The sequence below is a fragment of the Tauraco erythrolophus genome, chromosome 17, assembly GCF_009769465.1.
Source record: "Tauraco erythrolophus isolate bTauEry1 chromosome 17, bTauEry1.pri, whole genome shotgun sequence".
NCBI lineage: Eukaryota > Metazoa > Chordata > Aves > Musophagiformes > Musophagidae > Tauraco > Tauraco erythrolophus.
The window spans coordinates 8,720,066-8,739,688 of record NC_141481.1 but is presented as its reverse complement, the minus strand read 5'-3'; the positions used below and the strand labels follow the sequence as shown (position 1 = coordinate 8,739,688).

The window sequence follows — 19,623 nt, the reverse complement described above, 5'->3', positions numbered from 1 at the left end:
ATGAAGGCGAAATGAAACAATGAAGGTAGATCTACTGGCTAGATAAGAAATAGATCTGATTAACATTAACAAATGTTTCTTTTGTTTTCCAGTGACATATTCGATGCCATGTTCCCCGTCACACACATCGCAGGAGAAACAGTCATACAACAGGGTAATTCTTCCCCTCCTCTTTTCCCCTTGTATGTTTGCTAAGATTGTACAATTTGCATCTCTCTGCTTGAGATTTCAACCTCTTTGCTTAACAAGAGGAATGACCATATTCCAAAAGCTTCTAAGCGCGCAGCTGTATCATAAGTTCATAGATGCAGGTCTTTTGCTACATGTGCAGAGATCTCCTACAAAACCACACTGGTAGATCCTCCAGGGTTTCAAAGTGCTACAGTTAAATGTAGATAAATAGCACTTCAAATTAAAATGATCATTCCTCAACTGAAGATAGTCAGGAAGTAAACCACAGCTCAGAATGCATAAGGGTGGCACAGGCTAGCTGGGAGTAATTAGAGATGGAAAATATTTTTATGGTTGTTGGGAATATTCAACACCTCATTGTGCTGTATCGTAGTTATCACACTTGGCAACTTACCTGCGTGCCTGCAGCGTGTGTGTAGGACTTCGTTACCCTCAGGCTATATTAAATCCTCTTGTGTGTTTATCCTGAATGAAGTGTTGAGTCAATCAAAAGAGATAAATTAATGCAATTGAAAGATATTAATAGGAAGAAATCATACCGATATTTTGATTTATGAAAGCAAATAGGCAAAGATGTTTCAGAAAATTAATCTCTCTGTAAGTAATCTGGTGTACAAACCTGTGCAAATATGTACAGGATTAAATCTGGAGACAGGAAATTATCGAATAGTTTAGCAGACCTTCAGGAAACAATCGCCTTTTGTATTTTGCTTCCAGGTGATGAAGGAGATAACTTCTATGTGATTGACCAAGGCGAGGTGGATGTAAGTACACTCGTACAGTATAATATTTATTTTGAAGCTACATAATAAAATTGTGTGCTCTGGCACACGACTGGATCCAGCCATGTGCTGTGGTTCTCTCTCCTTTCTTCTTGAAATAGATTTCACAGGATCGGTCTCATTCCTTTGCTTTTGTTGTGTTAAGTCATTTGTGCATAATTTTATAATTGGCATGTTTTACTTCCTAGCTTATTTTTCCATTCCAAGCAGGAAAATACAGTATCAAAACCAAGCAAATGACATTATCTTCATAACCCTAACCACACCTGGAGGTGTGCAGTCTTTGGCAGAGCAGGCCACCATGCTGGAATGCACCCGAGGGTTCAGATCAACCATAAGAAAAATATTTTCTTTAATCAGTTAGCTTAGCTCATGTGTTGTGTTTTTTTTTCCCCCCAAAATTGAGATACAGCCTGAGGCAGCGAGTTTCATCTTAGAAACCTTAATTTGCTTTTAAAATTAGGTCCAAATATATGAACAATGCAGCATATAAATAAAGCAAGGATTATTATAAGTGTAAAGTGATCTGTTAGACCACAAAATGTTTACAGGAGTATGCAGTGGTTTAATCAGCAAGTCTTCGAAAAGAAGCTTCTTTCTGAACCTGCCTTCCAAATCATAATCTGTTCACCTCTTACGATTTTTATCCCGTAGGAAACTCACGCTTTTGTAGTTTTGCTGCAAGTTCCTCATTTGACTGAATTTTCTACACACACCTTACCTATCCACAGTTGTCGGATGGGACAGGCATGCTTATTAGCATCGTTGCTCTTTGAATGCCCAGATGAGTTTCGTTTGGCATATTTAAAGAAGAAAGTGATTTATTTTAAATCTGGGCAGGAGGCATACAGTTATTTTAGTGAAAGTTATTTTTTTAGTAGTCTGTTTGTGTCAGGAGACCATCTAATTGGTATTGTTGGGAATTGAGAAACCTCACATGCTGCTTCTGCCTCTGGAAGTTGCTCCTCAGGAAATCCGTCTGACTCACTGTTCCTATCAGGCATACCTCTCAATAGCAAACATTGCCACATCCACAGGGCCAGATAATAAAAGAGCAATATTTATAGAACAGTGCTAAAATTTAGCTTTAAAATAATTGGTTAGGGCCCGATACTGAGCTTAATGAGTTCACTGGCTTTGAATCAGACCCACAAACATACGCAAATGCATATATTGAAGTTGTAGATTAATCCTCTTTAAAAATAATTGTCCTTATTCAAAACCTTTAAGAAAGTTTTCTTCAGTGTCTTCCTCAGGGATAGTGGAAGACCAAATGACATCAGAAAACAGTCAGCAAACCTCTTGCAATTAATTGCAAAAAAGATAATCTTCCATATGCACATATCACTCTTACAAAGAGTATGGACCGTTTCCTGTTTTCTCACTGTATGGACAGTTTTCTGACATGACCTGTGGGACAAATACATCCTAATAAGACTTAAGAGATGTGTTTTGAATTGATCTTATTCCAGAGACAAGCAAAGCTTCTGACCCTCTGTGTCTTGCAAAACTCTTCTGTGACTAGCTTCCATGCTGTCCCACTTCAGCATCCCCCTTCCTTCATCCTGCTGCACCTTACCACTGCTCTCCCCATCTCCTCAACTGAGTGCTGCCTCCTTCCTAAGCCATTCCTATACCTTCAGCCAGAAAACACACTGAATTCCTTTGCAAGGTGCTGTGGAAGGCACAAGAAACATTTGCTCATCCAGGAGCAAGTTGCAACTATCCCCTCGTAGCCTTTGCTGGGAAGCTGCAGTGAGATGAGCCCATTTTCCTCTCACGGAGTAAAGTCTGTACCAGGGCAGTTAGTGCAGAATAACTTGCTTTTGTGTAAGGCAGCAGCTCCCAGACCCCGTGGGTGCGTACTATCACACCGTATGCAGTGCTCCCCAGAAAAGAGTTCCTCTACTTTCTGGGCAGCAGTGCTAAAATCCTTGCTGTCTGAAGAAAATCCAGACCACTAGTAAGCGAGCTGCAGTTCATTTAAGCCTTGCCAGATAGTTTTTTGGCATGCTTCCACCCCTCTCCAAGAAAAAAAGTGACTTGGAGAGCAGACAATTGACCCCGAGACTTAGAGCCTCAAGCCATTTTCTGCCTAGTTCAGCTGGTGTTGGCATATGTGTGGAGGCTTTTAACCCCTGGCCAGGCTGTCTGCCTTCATCGTCCCCCTGATCTGCACACGAGTGGCAGGTATGTCAGGACTGGTGGATTCAAGGAGCAGTTTACTCTGAGACCATCGGGACTGATAAGATTTTCCATGCACATGCAAAGATACGCATAAAGGAGGTTGCAACTGCCATCATAAAATTCCCATCCCCTTCAAGAAAGTCGTGGCAAAACTGAAAATAAAATAATCTATCAACCAAGCAACCAAAACCAAACAGAAACCACCAACAAAGCCAGAATAACAAAATCAGTGTGTGGTGTTTTGAGTTTCAAAAACTCCAACATTATAAAGTAAATTACTGTTAGAGTTTTGGTGTAGGCATGCCAAAGAGTAAGTAAGAGCATTCTAATATTTTCACTTAAAAATAATCTAAGTCAAATTAGAAGTACAATAAAATATTTTTAAATTTAATAACATGTTATCCTCAACTTTTACACTTTCTTAGAGTATAAACAAGCCTCGTTAGCATAGAATAAAGTATCTGTAGGTTTCCTTCTTGGTATTACTACGGACAGCCAAAGGAGACTCAATCCCCTTCTGTTGGCAAGCACGCTCAACATGGACTGTGGGCCAAGGGAGAAAGGCACAAATTTTCGTATGTAGAAGAAAGGTTTTTAGAGATTAGAAGGAGGTAGGTCTTGGAGAACCTGGTGTTTTCCTCTCATGCACTGTATCCTACAAACCAGGTATACTTCGACCAAAGCAGGCATTGGACGGGAAAGGCCATTACAGCATTATCAGTCGCAGTTTTCCTCCTTCGGGGTTGAGGAGAGTCATTAACTCATGACCCAGTCCTGCAGATGGATGAAGTTTATACTAGGTAAATGATGGCATGAGGTTTGAAGTCTTAGAGGTCAGTTGTCTACCGGAAGCTTTTCTACTCAGACAAATATGAACTTATGCCAAAAAGTAGCTGGCAGAGCTTAAATTATAGTTTCCAGTAAAAATGTTGAAAGTACCTGCTAAAGTATGTGTCTTGCAAAAATCTCTAATCCATATTTCTAAATATAAAAATGACTTCCTGTTTATTATTTTAATCTTACAACCTCACATTTTTTACTTTAAAAAGCTCGGTCAACTACCCTTTTAAAACAGATGTATTTTTTTTAGACTCAACAACTTCCTATTCTATTTAATGTCACAGCAACTTTCTCTATAGTCGTTCTCAGGTTTTCTTCTTGTAAAACAAGAGCAGCCAAACTGTAGTATGGTGAAAATCAAAATGAAAACTTTTCAGTGTTTCTTCTTAAGTAGATTCTGTATTTATCTGGATGTGGAGCTACACGTGAATACTGTGGACAATAGATAAGATTATCTTTTGATTGTAGATCAGATCTTCATGAAGCCCTTATTCGTGTATACAAACTGTCTAATTTGTATATACAAAGATGAAAATTACATGGTGGTTTATGTGAGAATACTGTTGGATTTTATAACTAGTTATGTTTATGGTTAGATTCCATAGATTGCTTTTGGTTTGAATTCTTCCATCGTTAATGATCTTTCTAATTTCAGAAGGATGCTTTTTGAAATTTGAAACAGAGCATTTTAAAGTTTGGAGTTTTTCAGCTGCAATTTTTAAGAATTCTCAAGGCAGTCTCCAAGTTTGTATATTTATATTTAAGAAAAGCAAATTCATACTACTAATAAAGCATTGGCCTTAGTGAGAAATCTACCCACATATAAATACTCTTCATGTCTAAGGCTTGCTTGTTTTTCCAAGAATAAATAAACCTCATCTTCATTTTTGGATAACAAATATTAAGGCTTGACAAGGCACAAAGCACAAATTATTACAAACAGATCCGAGGGAGGGGATTTAAGATCTAAAAGTTGCAATGTCTGGAACAAATTAGATTGTCCACATAGATCACGAAGTGGCAGCAAAAAAAAATGCTAAAAGTTAACTTGAAATCAGCGATAGAAAACTAAAGGTAAATTCACTCCAATTAAGCTCAGAGATAGATGTTCATATCCTGCCTTCCAAGTAAAACAGCTGTATTACTGCAGGTGCCAAGGTTGCTTTCTGCTTCTCTGGACAACACAAAGACGAGCGAGGCCAGGATGCATTCCTATGGCATTGAGCATTGTGTGACTCATTGCATTTTCTCTCGCAGTTAGTGCCTATGTATATCGCAGCCTGTGAAGAAAGGCACTGCTGATGTTCACAGGGGATTTTTCCCATTCGCCTCCTAAAAAAAATAACGAAATGAACCAAGTTGTGTGATTTTCAAGCCTGCAAAGATTGCAGTGCTCATACTACGTGATGGAAAACAGTAGAAACCTGAAGTACTTTTGATCTGTGGAAAGTAGGTGGTCCTGATGGCTTGGTCATATTTGGACATCTGCAATTCTACATTACACTTCAGCTGCATGAAAGAAGAAGGTTCCAGCTCTTACGGAGCTGTGATCGGCAGGTCAGGTAGCAATTAGGAATAATTCACTTGTGTACTTGCCACTTTGGTGAGAGTTCACAAATGCCTAAAACTGCCTGAGCCAAAAGCTCAGCCTAGAATTTTTTAGGATAAAGAAAGAGATCATCTGAGCTGCTGCCATATAACATTGGCTTTCATAAGCTGTTCTGAGCCTAAAATAGCTTTACTTCCCACACCTTACAAACAGAGCTACTTTTCTTTCTACTTCTTTTTGTAAAATCTATTTTAAAGGGATCCATAGTGGAGCTGAACTCTCTGTTAAAGGGCAGATGCCTTTGTAATGTGCCATCAATGCACTTTTAACTTCACCATGAAGACAAAAGTTGATTGTTGACTTAGGCCTTTGCAGGGAATGAAGTGCAATGGTTTTCCTCCTAGAAAACAACAATTATTCTCAAGCTGTTTTCTCTTTTGAGATTGCTATTGGAAGTGGCATTTTTATTGGGGGAGTGAATGCTGGGCCCAAAGACTGTCAGATGAGTGCTTTGGATTCACCTCAGAGTACTTCAAACCTGACACCCTTAGGGTGGAGGAATGGCATTTGCATAAACTGTTTGCAGGTGAGATGTCAAACACAGTTTTTGGAGTCTTGTCATGTAAGACAGTAAAATTAAAGAAGTCTTAAAGCAGTTTAGTAGTAGCCTCTCTTTATAAACACCATGCAGCAGTAAATGTCCAGCCTTCACTTGCTCTACTTGGAGTTCTACCAGTGTGATTCCCTTCTCTGGGCTGCAGTCGTATCATCCATACTGCTTTAATAAGAAATGTCACCATATTGCGTAAAAAAATATGTGTTGGAATGAGTTTATTTCCCGCTTATAATTCAGAGCCTTCTGCAACAACAAAACCTGTGCTTTTCAACCAAAGAGTATATAGAAACATGTATTTTTGTTGTGCTGAAGAAGAGTCAAGGATGCAATGTCAGTTGACATTCAGGATGTCGTCCAAAACTCATTGGAATGATTAGATTTTCCCCATCGTCCCTGAGACTTTTTACTGAGAACATGAATTACTGTACTGTAGCCAACTCTGGGTCCATCCAGTAAAATCCCCACAGAAAAGGGGTATCTCTACATTCAAACATGCATCTGGTCAATTTTGCAATGGAGTAATTGAGTTCAAAATTTGTCATACATTCTCATTGTACAAGCCTTTCAGAATCCTAATTTTATTCATCCATTTCTCCTGCTTGTCTCACAAAAAAAATCCAGAAGCCACAGTATTACCTGCTTGTTTCACCAGGAAAGTGCTTGGGTTTGTCTGGCTTTTTAAAACTTTTTTTTTTCCTTTATTTTTGTCAACATGAGGAGAATCAAAAGTAGATTCAATGTTCTGTGAGGTTTTCTTTCTGCGGTGAGTGTAAAAGTTTGGAAGGAAACACTGTTGTTCTCTTGTGTGATACTCTCCTATGTGACATTCATTCTGTTGTGGTGAACAAATGAAGCTTTAGCTTTTGTGGCTTGAGCTCTTTCTTGGCAGTCTGCTACCACCTGCCTGTTTGGGATTATTTTTACCCTTTATTTCAGCCCCTTGATCCTCAGATGCTCCAGGAACACCAAGAGCCACAACATTGCCTGGAGTGCAGCAGTGATGCTAATACTGCTCCTTTTCAGCGGATACCCAAGAGGTATCTTGATCAGCTGAACTGCTCCGTGGCCTCATCCATCTCCTACTGAACCCGTGTTTCACTGACCTCAGTAGGAGCTGGATCAGATCTTAATTGAATATTGGGAAGATAAATGGGGATTGATTCCAGCTGTAGTTTGTGAAACGCCTTTTCATCATAAAATGAAGACAGAAGTAGAATTAATACTGACAGTTTGTTGAATTTAGACCCCAGTTCATTTATTTTGGTCACTGTCTTTTCTCCTGCCCAGCTTGAACACAGCTCGACTTCATATATTTTTTTAAAAGCTGCTAGTCTGTTACTCAGTAATTGATAATAGGTTATGGTCTTTTCCTTTGCAATAGTTTTCTGCTGAAGAGGAGAATACCTGCGTATTTTCTTCATATTATTTTTCTTCACAGAGCTTCCAAAAAAATGCAATTCACTCTGGTTGGTTTCTGCTGTTATCAGTCTGTAACAGAATGGGATGTGTTCTGCACTGGGTAATTGCACACAGCCTTTCCTACCCTGTAAACTCAGAGACACATTAACAGAATGAAAAGGGTTTATTGTGCAGGTTTATAGCAGCAAGCCTACAAGCAAACTGCAGAATACACAATCCGTATCAGTCTTCGAATACACTATTATGTCTCAGGAGCTGTGTTGTCCATGAATAGCAAGGAGAATGCAGCCCAGCAGAAAGCACCTGCCCGAGTCCCCCTTTCTCCAGTGAAGGTTTTACATAGCAGTCAAGTGTAGGAATTCTTCTCAAATTAGACATCATCGAGGAAAAATGCTGTGATAGTGGTATCAATCCATGCTGTATTTCGAGAGGATATGTTCTTTAAACAGCCTGTGGGTGAAATACTGCTTCATAAGTTCTGAAGAGCTGATTTTAAAGACAAAGGGCAATTCTGCATATCGCTTCTCAAGTCCAAAGCACTTAGTAGTCTTCACTAAGGGAGGAAGAGATCTCAGTAGTTATATTTAAATGGTTGTTGGAGACACTAGGTGTAGGGAAGAAGAAAATGTTCCTTTTCAAAAGATGGTTCCCTGTTTTGACTGTTTTTCATTTCATGGCCATGGTGCTTTTCAGCAAACCTCATTACACATATCAACAAATCTCCTTCCTTTCAAGTTTGACAGTGTTAATAAAAAGCCAAAGTTGTGACAGTTCTGCTTGTTGACTGTCTGAGCCTTGAACACAAGAGGGAAAACACGATGCCAGTTAACCATGGGAGCTGAAAACTCAGAGAGTAAATACAGTCTTTGTAGTGAAGCAGGATGACTTGAAATTCTGTCCACAAAGCAGGTTGTTGCCCTATTTGGGGACCAACTGTGGAAACTGTTACGCTCTTGTTTTGCTTCTGTGTCCCCAGTGTTGACAATTAGCAAGGAAATTACTAAGAGCTTTTTAGGTAACTGGCAGTAGGAGCAAAGCTGCAACTAAGTCCCCAGGCTGGTTTTACTTCTTGTTTTGTCTTGTGCTGTGGTAGGTTTATGTCAACGGGGAGTGGGTCACCAGCATCGGAGAAGGAGGCAGCTTTGGGGAACTGGCATTGATCTATGGGACACCCCGGGCTGCCACCGTCAAGGCCAAGACAGATCTGAAGCTCTGGGGCATCGACAGAGACAGCTACAGACGCATTTTAATGGTAAGTTTATGGAGAAGGGCTTGTTTATGGACTTCATATTTTTTACTTTCTTTTGTAGCACCAGCACTTTTCTGTGTTCAGAGTACACTGATGATAGAAGGCTGCACAGTCTGTGTTTCCACATAAAAAAGAGAGGATATGACAGTAACATTGAGTGACTAAATTAAGTGAACTGAAGGAAAAGGGGACAAGATTCAGCACAAAGATGCTGAGTCAGAAATGCAATTGAATAACATTATGTGTAACTATTGTACATGAATGAAAACCTCAGGAGGCCTCTGTCACCCACCAAAGCTACGCAAATCCTTTCCTTACTGTGAACCTCAAAATGTCTTTCAGCACTACCCTTGCCTATGAAGTCTTTGTCTGAACTTGTATTATACTCTTCAAGGCAGGCAATACAAGGTAAATCCAGCACTGCTAAATGAAGTCTTGGTTGGACTGCATGCTCCATCTTTGTTAGCCAGCACACAGCCACACGTATCATAGGATGGGAGCTGCAGAGTCCCTGCTAATGGTCATTGCTCGGCTCCTTTCAAACTCCCTCATCTCTGCAGCAAAGCTCAACAGACCCTCTAGGCACCTGGGGTGTGTGCTAGCTTGTGTATTTGCTGTTGATTCTTTAGTAGTGAGTTTATAATGGCAACTTTGACAGATAATTAACTTTAGCAATGTGATAACTTTTTTTTATGAGTCTGTTTCTAATGCTCATATGCATATCTTCCTTCTCCATAAAATATTCCTTTCTTTTTATAATTAACAGACATAACTCTATGTAAAGCTGCTTTCTCAATAGGTCTTGTCTTTAAAAGCTGCATTGTTTCATTCTGATCTTAAGGAAATTACACTATGCTCTCAGAATAATAAAGGAGTGTGCATTTTGAGATCATCTGTATTTCCAGTGGATGTCATGGATAACAGAAAAATTAACAAAAGAATTGAGTAGATTTAACACTTAAGTGATTAGTTCTTAAGCAGCAGAATGTAAGAATGATCTTTATTTGTACTGTGTGATGACTGTTGGATGTCTGTATGAAGCATTGCTGTTTCTCTGTATTTCATGGGCTGAGTGCTGTATCACAGAAATGAACATCACACTGATATCTAGGAGGGTACATCTGATGGAAATTTACTCTATCCCATAATAGTCAGCCTGGTTGCTCGAAGACAAAATAGAGAAATAATGATGAGAAGTGTTCTTTCTTCTCTCTTGTGGATAAGCAGGATGAATAGTTTTTGAATGCTCTTGAAGCAGGCAGTAGTAACTGAGACCTTTCTGCAAGGTATTTCTAAAACATAAAGCAGGAGAATTTCCTAACAGATTTCAGAGGCACACTAAACTTATTTGTCTCATGTCCTACATGGATGCAATGGAGAGGTGTCTCGGATAACTGGTGCGATGAACCTGCACGCTGCAAGTAAGAATCCAAGGTATAAAAGAGAAGGAGTGTAGGAGGAAAATAAATGTCAGGACGAACCACGTATTCCTTGGCTTTTTAAGCATAGCTTTTCACAGCTGCCTGTAACCTTGCTACTAGAGAACTGAAGGGACAGAGTCACAGGCTTTGTAGCCTAGAGGGGATTTCAGTTTTAGTGTTGATGAAAATAGTGGTACCTAACATCATCCGACTCTGTAAGCTTTCAGGTTTGGTCATGTGTCCATTACCGTCTGACAGAAGTCTTCAGAAGATGAATATCTGATGCAGAGACAGGATTTTACTAAAAAGGTTTAAAGTCCCAAGTGGAAAAGACTGTTTTTAGTGTTAGTTTTAGCCATACGTACAACTGAATATTACAGATATACTTCTATTTGATTCTAGTGAAAAGCTAAGTGCTTTTCAAATTAATTTATATATTTTCTGAACCAGCGACCGCTGTACCTTACCCAGCAAGCTCAGTTTCTGCAGTTGATGAGACCTTTAACTTAACATGGAGGTGTTTTCTCTCCCTCTCTTTTCTTGTGTTTTTTTACAGTTGGGGCCATTAAAAGTTGGTGGTCTGTTGCATTACATTAGGTATCCAGACAGTGTAATTGTAGTATTCCCAATACTTAGATAGGAAGTATTTGAGGTAGCATGGTGAATTAATTGCTGCAGGTATAAAAAATGTCCAATTTTAAGTGCTGTCCACAGTGAATGCAATTTACCCAAGACTACAGGAATTCTGTCATCTTTTCATTTATGTGTAGGTGCAGCGTGGATAATTTCTTTGCTGTAGGTGAAATGAGACACCTGTCTTTGTGCATTCATGTGAGGGCAAGTTACAGTGGCTCTCCGCACATTTCCTCAAACCTAAGAATTAATTACATCATGTTTCAGTGGCTGCATTTCATACTGGAAGCTAACTCCACCATTACATGACTGGTTTTGCTGTACTCAGTTTCAAGATGTAGTAGTAACTGCCTTTCAAGTCCCAGAAACATGATTTCCTGCTGTTTAGCCTCTAACCTTATATTTCTAGAAAGTTGCTGGATATTTTGAATGTAGAAATGTTTCTGCCTTTAAATAAGAGATAGTAATGTTTAGGATATCTTTTGAAATAGATCATTTAAGATGGTTTTAAAACTTTAGAGTGATCAGATTTTTATTTTTTATTTTCTGTTTGCAAATATTTTTGTCCAAGGGATCAATGACCTTTTTCTCCCAAATACATTTTTTTTTCTGTAGTCAGATAAAGTCCCTCCATAACCCAAGATAGTTTTTTCTTCCATCTGCATTCCTTCCCGGCCATGACCAACCCCATGTTTTCTCAGTCTAGTGTTGAAATTTTATTCAAGTTGTAAATATTTATTTGCAAATCATGCCTTCAGATTAACACTTGCCAAAGAGATTTTATCCTGTCATGAGACACTTGACTCTACCTCATTTCTCCTTGCAGACTCTGTTTTGGTTCTTTGCTTTGCATTTAGTAATTTCTAGTTTTTATTTCTGCTTAGTGCCATTTTCCCCACTTAAATGTCTCATTGATCCTGAGTGGTTTATGATATGAATAAAATGCGTCTCAGGAGGTTTGGGAGTTTGGGTTTTCCTTTTTTTGGATGGACAAAGCTTGATACAAAAAGTTCCTGCTGGCTTTTAGTTACACGTGTCATCCATTTATTATTTAGCCTGTCCAAAAGAAGTTTGTTAAAACAGATATATATCTTTATATTTCATTGTCTCAGCTTAGGTATCCTTGAAGGTCACATTCAAGTTTGTTTTAGCAGCTGTGATGGTTGTAAATGTTGGGATAGTTATTTTGCTGAGATTTGCAGTGAAGTTGGTTGGCTTTCACTGCAGTCCTTGACAAAGTACTATACCATGAAATTCATTGGACTAGATGGTTTACAAAAAAATACTTCAACATGATCCCCCCTCAGTGCATCACAAATTATCTGTCCATCTGTACGTTCCATTTATTTCATAAAATCATTTGTGCTGAGTTGCATGCTTTTCACTCTGTTGCAATTTTTTTTGTGTATATGTTTTCTGTGTGCACACACACATTTATGTATATATTCTATATTTATTTACTTAATTCTTCTGAGAGAGATGCAGAGGAATTTTTGCCATAGGATTCTCATGTAATTCAGTTGCTGAAATGTTGCTGCTTTCTTCTTTGCAATTGGGATTCAAGAGCATCACGGAGTGGGGAACATCTCAGGGTAGTACAATATTTGTATTCTAAATATAGCAAATACCACAAATACCAGAGAAGCAAATGTCTGTATCCCAACATCAAATTGATCCCCCAGACAATTCAGTTCCCAGACTGAGGAAATTTGAGGTATTAATTTCTTGTAATTTCTTTAAGAAGGCTTGATTCAGGATAATTTAACTATCTTCTAGTTCCCATGGTCCAAGATACCTGGCTCTGAGAGTGGAATTGCATGTGATACAATGCTTTTTGCCGGTTTGCCAAACTTTGCTTGCAGAAAATGAGTTGTAATATTGGGATATAAGTCATGACAAGTCAAAGTTAGTCAGTTCCTAATGTTATGCCTCATTTTATTTATGTTATTTTGGCTTTGTTTTACCATTTTTTCACAGCTTTGAACCTAAGAACAAGTTCTTTAACAAGTGCCTTTTTCCACTCAGACAAAATAAGTCAGCAGCACTTCATGTTTCCTTAAAATGTAGGTTGCATGATGGCCAAAACCATAAAGCTAATCCGAAGCCTGCAATCCATCTGACATCTGTGCAATGTAGCACCGGGATCTTGTGGGCTATTTTGTTTTCATGGCCAATATGCATGGTGACTCTTTCTTTCATGCTCCTGTAAGAATGTACACCCAAAGCATCATTCAGTATCAGCTTTGTGCAGCGATTGAACAGGGCTGGAGCAGTCCAGAAGGCCATTCCGGTGCCTCCTGCCAGCATAACTCTTTTATTTGAAACTTGAGCCATGCTTTGCCTTTCAGTGGCCGTTTGTTTGGCTCCTAACTGAAGATGGAAATTTCTAGGAAGGACCTGATCAACTCCAGCCAGCCCATCTGCGCACCTGAAAGAATGGAGCAGGAAAGATGACATGAAGAGTGCTGGAGGGACAAAGCAAAGAGGCAAGCAGAGAGGAAGAGAAACAGAGACTGGACTGGAGGCATGGGAAGAAAAAATGGAAGAAGACAGGGAAAATGAAGAAGGGGCAGTTGGAAAAGAGATGCAACAGTCCTATTCAACGAGACCTGCTATAAATGCTAGGGCATTCCTTTTTCCTGGCATTCATTTTTCCTAGCCTGTGTATTGCTTAAGCTAAGCCTTGGGCTTGCTACGGTTTAAGTGATCCGAAAACTGGCTTTGAGCTCTTTTCCAGGTGGATTTGGCAAATGGGAGTGATCTGGTTTCTCCTTGGGACTGTTTCAGGGAGGAGCACTGCAGCTTAGAATATTAACAAGTCTTCATAGTGGGAACCACTGTGTTTAAGAAGAAGAGCATGTGCATGACAGCTCAGAAGCGGGGAGAAAATGAACAAAGGAAAGGAGGGAGAGCGAGAAGCAGCGACTATTGAAATAAGATATTAATAGGTTAGAAAAAGCAGAATTAATAAAGACTTTCTAAAACATGCCATCAAGAACCCTGCCAGTGCAGAATTATTCATGTACATTTACTATTGTTTTTATCTGGCTCACACAGTAAGAGTTCTGCTGCTTCCCTTGGGAAACTGTTCTGCAAGAGAATAATTCCTAAGTTGGGAAAACTTTCTGGATTTTCATCTTAAATTAGATTTTCTTAATTTTCTCCTGTTACTTTGAGTTATGTCAAGTTATGCTGTACTAAATTGCCCTCTCCTTTTGTCATATATCTGTAGATGATTATCACTGTCTACTTAAAACCTTTGCAATAATGCATGCTAGCTATAAGCATGACATACCTGCGATCCCAGCCTTGAACTGACCTATACAGTTTGAATTTGTTTTACTCCTTCCATACTGGCCCTCTCCAAGTGTTTTAGCAGTTCTCCAGGCTCTGTTCAGTTTGGGAGCACTTTTCTGGAGAAGAGCTACCCAGGCAGAGTGGAGCACGCCTGGCACCATCACATCCAAGCTACGGAGATGGAGCCTCTAAACATCATTCCTTGATGATGTCTTGCAGTATACAGACCAAAATAGCCTTGGCTGTGTTCTTGTAACAATCTACTGTTGCAAAACAGGTCTCACCTACTGTCTGTAAATCTCTTTCAGCTTCACAACTTTCCAGTCTTCTTCCGTTCATCAAACATCTGTGCTTTGGATTTTTTTTCCTTTGCATTTCTTAGGTGTATTTTCCAAACAGAAGCTCGTTCTGTTATTCTTTATTCCCATTTATAATGTCTCTAAGTCCTTTCTTGTTATTTTCGTGTCCTGGCAAGCTTTCATAGTATCTTCTAGCCTGCAGATATCGTTACTGTAGGATTTGTTGCTACTTCTAGAAGATCCATGAAAGTATTGCGTAAGAACAGACTTAGCACGTCCTTGGGAGTGCGCCGCTTGACACTTCTGCAGAAACGTCTTGAAGGGTAGTAGAATAGGTTATGGTGGTGTTCATACCCATCAACAATTTGGATAAAGTGACTAAACCGAATAAAACAAGTATAAAGAGGACATCAGGAGTCAAAGGTGACATTATGCATACGGGATGGGATGGGATGAGAGGGGAATGTTAGGCTGATCAAGGAAGGTGGGAAGTAGTATGTTCTTTCTGTCTTTCATGGGGAGGAAAGATGATTAATACCAATGGAAATAAGCATATGAGGGTGAGCCAAGGTTCTCCTTTCTGGAAGAGAAATTGAGGTCCTGTTGTGCCGATTGGGATGCAGCATTGTGTGCTCTGAAAATGCAGAGACAGCTTCTGTGCCTGCTTGGGCACCTTTAGGTGAAGCTCTGCTGTCAGGTGGCTTGTGCTGCTCTGGAGGCTGTTGTTTTTCTCTCCCAGGAGAGATGGAAAGTTGGATGGAGTCATCCTGCAGGTTGAGTTGTGAGCCATCAGCTGGTTCACCTTTGGTTTCAGTGCATGTGCTGGGAAATAGGACTCCTAAGCCTCAGCCACTAGTTTTTCTGTAGGTTCTTGTTCTTCCTTATCTTTGTGATATCATTCTGAGATGTGGGATAGCTAAGACAGTGGAGCTATACATGAAGTGGAGTCTCACTGAGGTTCTAAATACTATCACAATGCAAAAAATTATATTAGCACATTTAATTGATTCTTTCTTTACTTTTGCACTTGTCTTCACAGTGAATTCTGTACCCCTGCCCTGCCTTGGTTTAGCCAAGACATAACACACCCGTTTTCTTGTAGGAAGTGATGGGCTCTTGCTCTCCAGGCCAGGCGAGATGCCTGCAATTCTTACCTTCCTGGGTCTTGTCTGCATCTCTAAATACTGGAAGCTGTGGTCAGGCGTCACTTATGGCTACTGATTACTGCTTCTTAAAATTCATCTGTGTCCGCAAGTCATTTAAAAAGCATTTTCCACATCTGTCCCTGGGTGCCCCAGCCCATCAAACTAAACCACCAATCTGGTTTTCCACAGCTGTCAATTTTGCTGGTCTCGTTTCCACTCGATTGCAGGGAGGAAAGCAACAACTGCGCAGCGTCCAGTTTTCCATTCTTTGTCTCGCAGCGAGCTGTCAGGATCTGGCGTGGTTTGCAGAGCCTCCTCCGTTTGAAGTGGGTTTTTTTTTTTCTTTCTGGCACTTCAAATGCTTTTGAGAGCCCCCGAGGTTGAGAAGTAGGTTTGTCAGACAGGGAGGTCAGACAAGGGTTACCGATGCTATCGCTGAGAGGCGAACTGTCATCACCAGGCTCGGAAATTATGAACGGGGTGCGGAGGGAGAGACCTCAGTAGCTGATGCTGCTGCTGATCCAGAGATACTTGGGAAGAGCGGCAGCTCCTGCCGATGCTGCGGCTGTTTCGGAGCAGGGGTGGCCCCAGGAGAAGGGCGCAAATGGGAGCTATCCCCAGAGGAGAGCACCCAGCAGCTTCCGCTGATGCCAAAGCCTGTTGGTGTTGGTGGAAGGATTCACGTTGCTTTGGTGGTCGTTGGATCCGGTTCCACCTGCACGGTGCCTGTGGGAAGAGGGACGATGTTTGATTCTTAGTTATGTCATTGCAACTGCGTACACCAGCCTTTCTCATTCTCATATTTAAACCACTTCTGAATGCTTTCACAGTGGAGAGCAAAATGTTTCTTCTCCTTTTCCTTTGTCTATTCCCATTTTCTGCCTCTGCTTCCAGCACTTACCAGTGCTCACTTGGAGAAGGAGAAATAGAGAAGCGGCTTTTCCTATGGCAGACATGACATCTGCTCCTGCCTTTATTGCCCAGCCTATAAGTAAATGCCATCTTTATTTCTCCTTTCCTCAGAAGATGAGTGTATCATCTTTCTACTGTACTCCTGCCTTGTAGATTTGACTAGCAGGCATCAGGCAGCCTTTGACATCCACTGGGAATCTACCCAGGCAGAAGCAATTCAGGCTGTCATATAACAGTGTGGAATAAACAGCACGATACCAAGGAAGACCCTGGAGTTCCTCTTTGGTCCCTGGGAAGGTTTTCTTTTCAAGTCATTTGTGCCACTGCAAGAGGAGTTAAGGATGAATTAATTATTTTCGTATTGGTAAAACTGCACTGTTTTTTATCGTACATGAATCGCCTTCAAAAACGCGTGCGGGATTGGCTACTTATGGTTTCTGTCTGCGGTGATCAAACGCTATGTAAGCAGAAGTGGTCTCAGTAATTTATCACACAATAAAATCTTACTAAAATGGGAATGACTGTGCTGGTGGCTGCACATACTTTCATAGATGGTCTGCTCCAAAATGCTTAAATGTTGTTAAAATAGTAATATGAATAGGTCACTCAGCAGTGGCAATACATACAACACTATACAGAATATATACCAGGCTTACAGGTAAACGCTCTTGGCGTTAAAGAGGTTTTAACCTAGAAGGATGGGACCCATGAGGGAGACATTTTAAGTTTTATCCTACTTTGTGATTGTAAGTTCCCTTCTCGCAGGGCCTCAATGGTAACAAGATATATATTGAATTAGCTAAACAGTTAATTGATGAAGCTCTAGCTTTAAAATGAGTGCCTGTAAATAATGGATACAATTCATCCGCGGTGTCCAGTAACACCAGTGAAGTCAGTGAAATCACACCAGGGTTGAATTTGATTCCTTCTGTCTTTGCTTATCAGGAATACAACTTGCCCAGACGTTTTATGGGGAAACATTTGCCTTAGGCTGTTTTTACTGGCTGTGCTTAAGGTTTGGAAGGGGAGGGAAAAAAACTGAGCAGCTGTAGGAAGAAATCACAAAAATACTTTGTGTAATGTTCTACCTTCTTTTTCTCTCTCCTTTAATAACAGGGCAGCACACTGAGAAAGCGGAAGATGTATGAAGAATTCCTGAGCAAGGTCTCCATTTTGGGTCAGTTGCCCTTTGGACTTGCGTGTTAGTTCCTCTGTTATACGTGTTGGCAGAATCAGTTTGGGTCTTTGACGGCACGATGAAAGCAGTGGTGGTCAAACAGAAGGTCTCATGGTTGCCTTGTTTCCAAAGGAAGGGAAATGTAAAAGGCCCTTTTTAGAACTTGCATTTCTTATTGCTTAATATGCACTGAACATGTGCATATTCAGGCAAATCTTCCCTTGAATATGGGAGCAGGCATGCACTGGTAACCTTTTGGTAGCTGCTGTTGCAGTAGAGATCGTACAGATAGAGGAGAAAGCAGTGCAGAGATACGAATTTGTCATAAAGTCTAGTTACATCCTTCCAGGTGACAGGTGAGAAGCTTTTTCCTGTGAGAGCACTGTATTTATGTGCACTAAACAAACTAATCTCACAAATCAAAATGGTCGGATTTTTTTTTTTCTTCTGTGTATTTTACAGCCTCTGTCTCACATTCTTAAAACATCTGTTTAGCTTCTTGTCCTTGGATTTTGTTTCCCTTTGATTAATGTGATAGCCACGAAATTTGGACATGTTCTTGATGGCCTTCAGTAGGAAAAACAACAAACCCATAATGCCTGACCAATCAATCACCATTAGGAGAACAAAAGCGTCTAATAAGGAGGACAGTATTAGACAGTACAATGAAATGTTGATGCTGTAGAAGAAACATCATGCTTCTGCTGCAGCTTTTTTGAAAGAAAAAGTTCAGGATTTATATAATTAAAGTATTTATATTTCTACGTAAACAATTTCCTCTTCTTGTTTATGGTATTCATCTACTATTCAAGCTGAGGTACCTAAAATATGAATGTCTTAGTGAAAATATACTTGAACTTCAGAGAGGCGCTATGCGTGAAATTTTTAATTACATTTGTGGGCTTAAAGTAAGGCCAAGTATGTTGCTCACTTATTAATGAAGTTTTCACCATTGAAATGTCTTCTGTTATGCTTAATTTAAATCTTTCTAAATCAGGAGCACCAATTATACCAAATTACAATGAGTATTTAAAGAAAAAAGGGTCTCTGCACCTGCACTAATGAGGAGCAATTACAACAATGAGGCATCTCAAAACAATTTCAGAGTAGAAAGGTTATTCAAAGATGAGCTTCCTTAAACATGCGGTTTGCAATGTAATTATATCCTGGTTTGTAGTACGGTTTTTCGGTCTCAGTAAAAAATGAGGAAAGACCTCAAGATTTGAACCTTTTTTAAGTACGGAAAAGCAGCAGACAAAATAACGCATCATTTCCGATGCATTGAGAATTTAGGTGAAATGTGTAAGGATCTATTTCACATGTCTTAAAAAGTCGATGACAGCTGGGAAGCAGAAAGGTATTTTAGAATTCTCAACACAGCACTGAGAAGTCAACTTCATTTCATGCTTTAATGTGGTCAGAACTTGGTGATTTTGTGGTAGAAAAACCTCTACCTGCTTCTTATATATATTTTTCCAAGGCTTGCGCAGTGTCTGTAACTAGGCAGATAACTGTAAGAGCATTTTTCTTTTTTTAAATCTAAGGATTTTTTAGATTATCAGTAGCTGCTTGTAGTCTATCGAATGAGATATGAGAAAACTAATTGTTTAAATTTTTTCTTCTGGAGTTTAGTTAAATGTAAAACCATAAATCGATATGGACAATTTAGAAATTGCAGAAAATTTCATATGGTGCATTCTGTATAATGCTCTGTTTGCAAGAACCTTTAGCCAATGTATTTGTAGTGGTTCCCTTAAACAAACGAGAAACACTTCATGACCACAGCTAGAATTAGCTTTGAATTTTTCATAAAGCCAACTGAAGAAGAAGTTTCAAGAGACTCATTCTTTTCATTGTTAATTACCGAGTTCTCTTTTTTTAAAAAAATGAAAAAGCCTTCTCTAG

The 19,623-nt window shown here is 39.7% G+C and overlaps 1 protein-coding gene across 2 annotated transcripts in view; it reads left to right on the top strand.

The window, feature by feature from the left end:
• PRKAR1B (protein kinase cAMP-dependent type I regulatory subunit beta) overlaps window positions 1-19,623 on the top strand; it is a 101,898-nt gene that overhangs the window by 60,119 nt on the left and 22,156 nt on the right. For both annotated transcript variants that reach the window (XM_086621989.1, XM_086621988.1), the window contains exons 5-8: window positions 93-154; window positions 910-956; window positions 8,679-8,837; window positions 17,658-17,718. In XM_086621989.1, coding sequence (XP_086478115.1) covers window positions 93-154; window positions 910-956; window positions 8,679-8,837; window positions 17,658-17,718 — 329 coding nt within the window. The remainder of the gene's footprint in view (window positions 1-92; window positions 155-909; window positions 957-8,678; window positions 8,838-17,657; window positions 17,719-19,623) is intronic.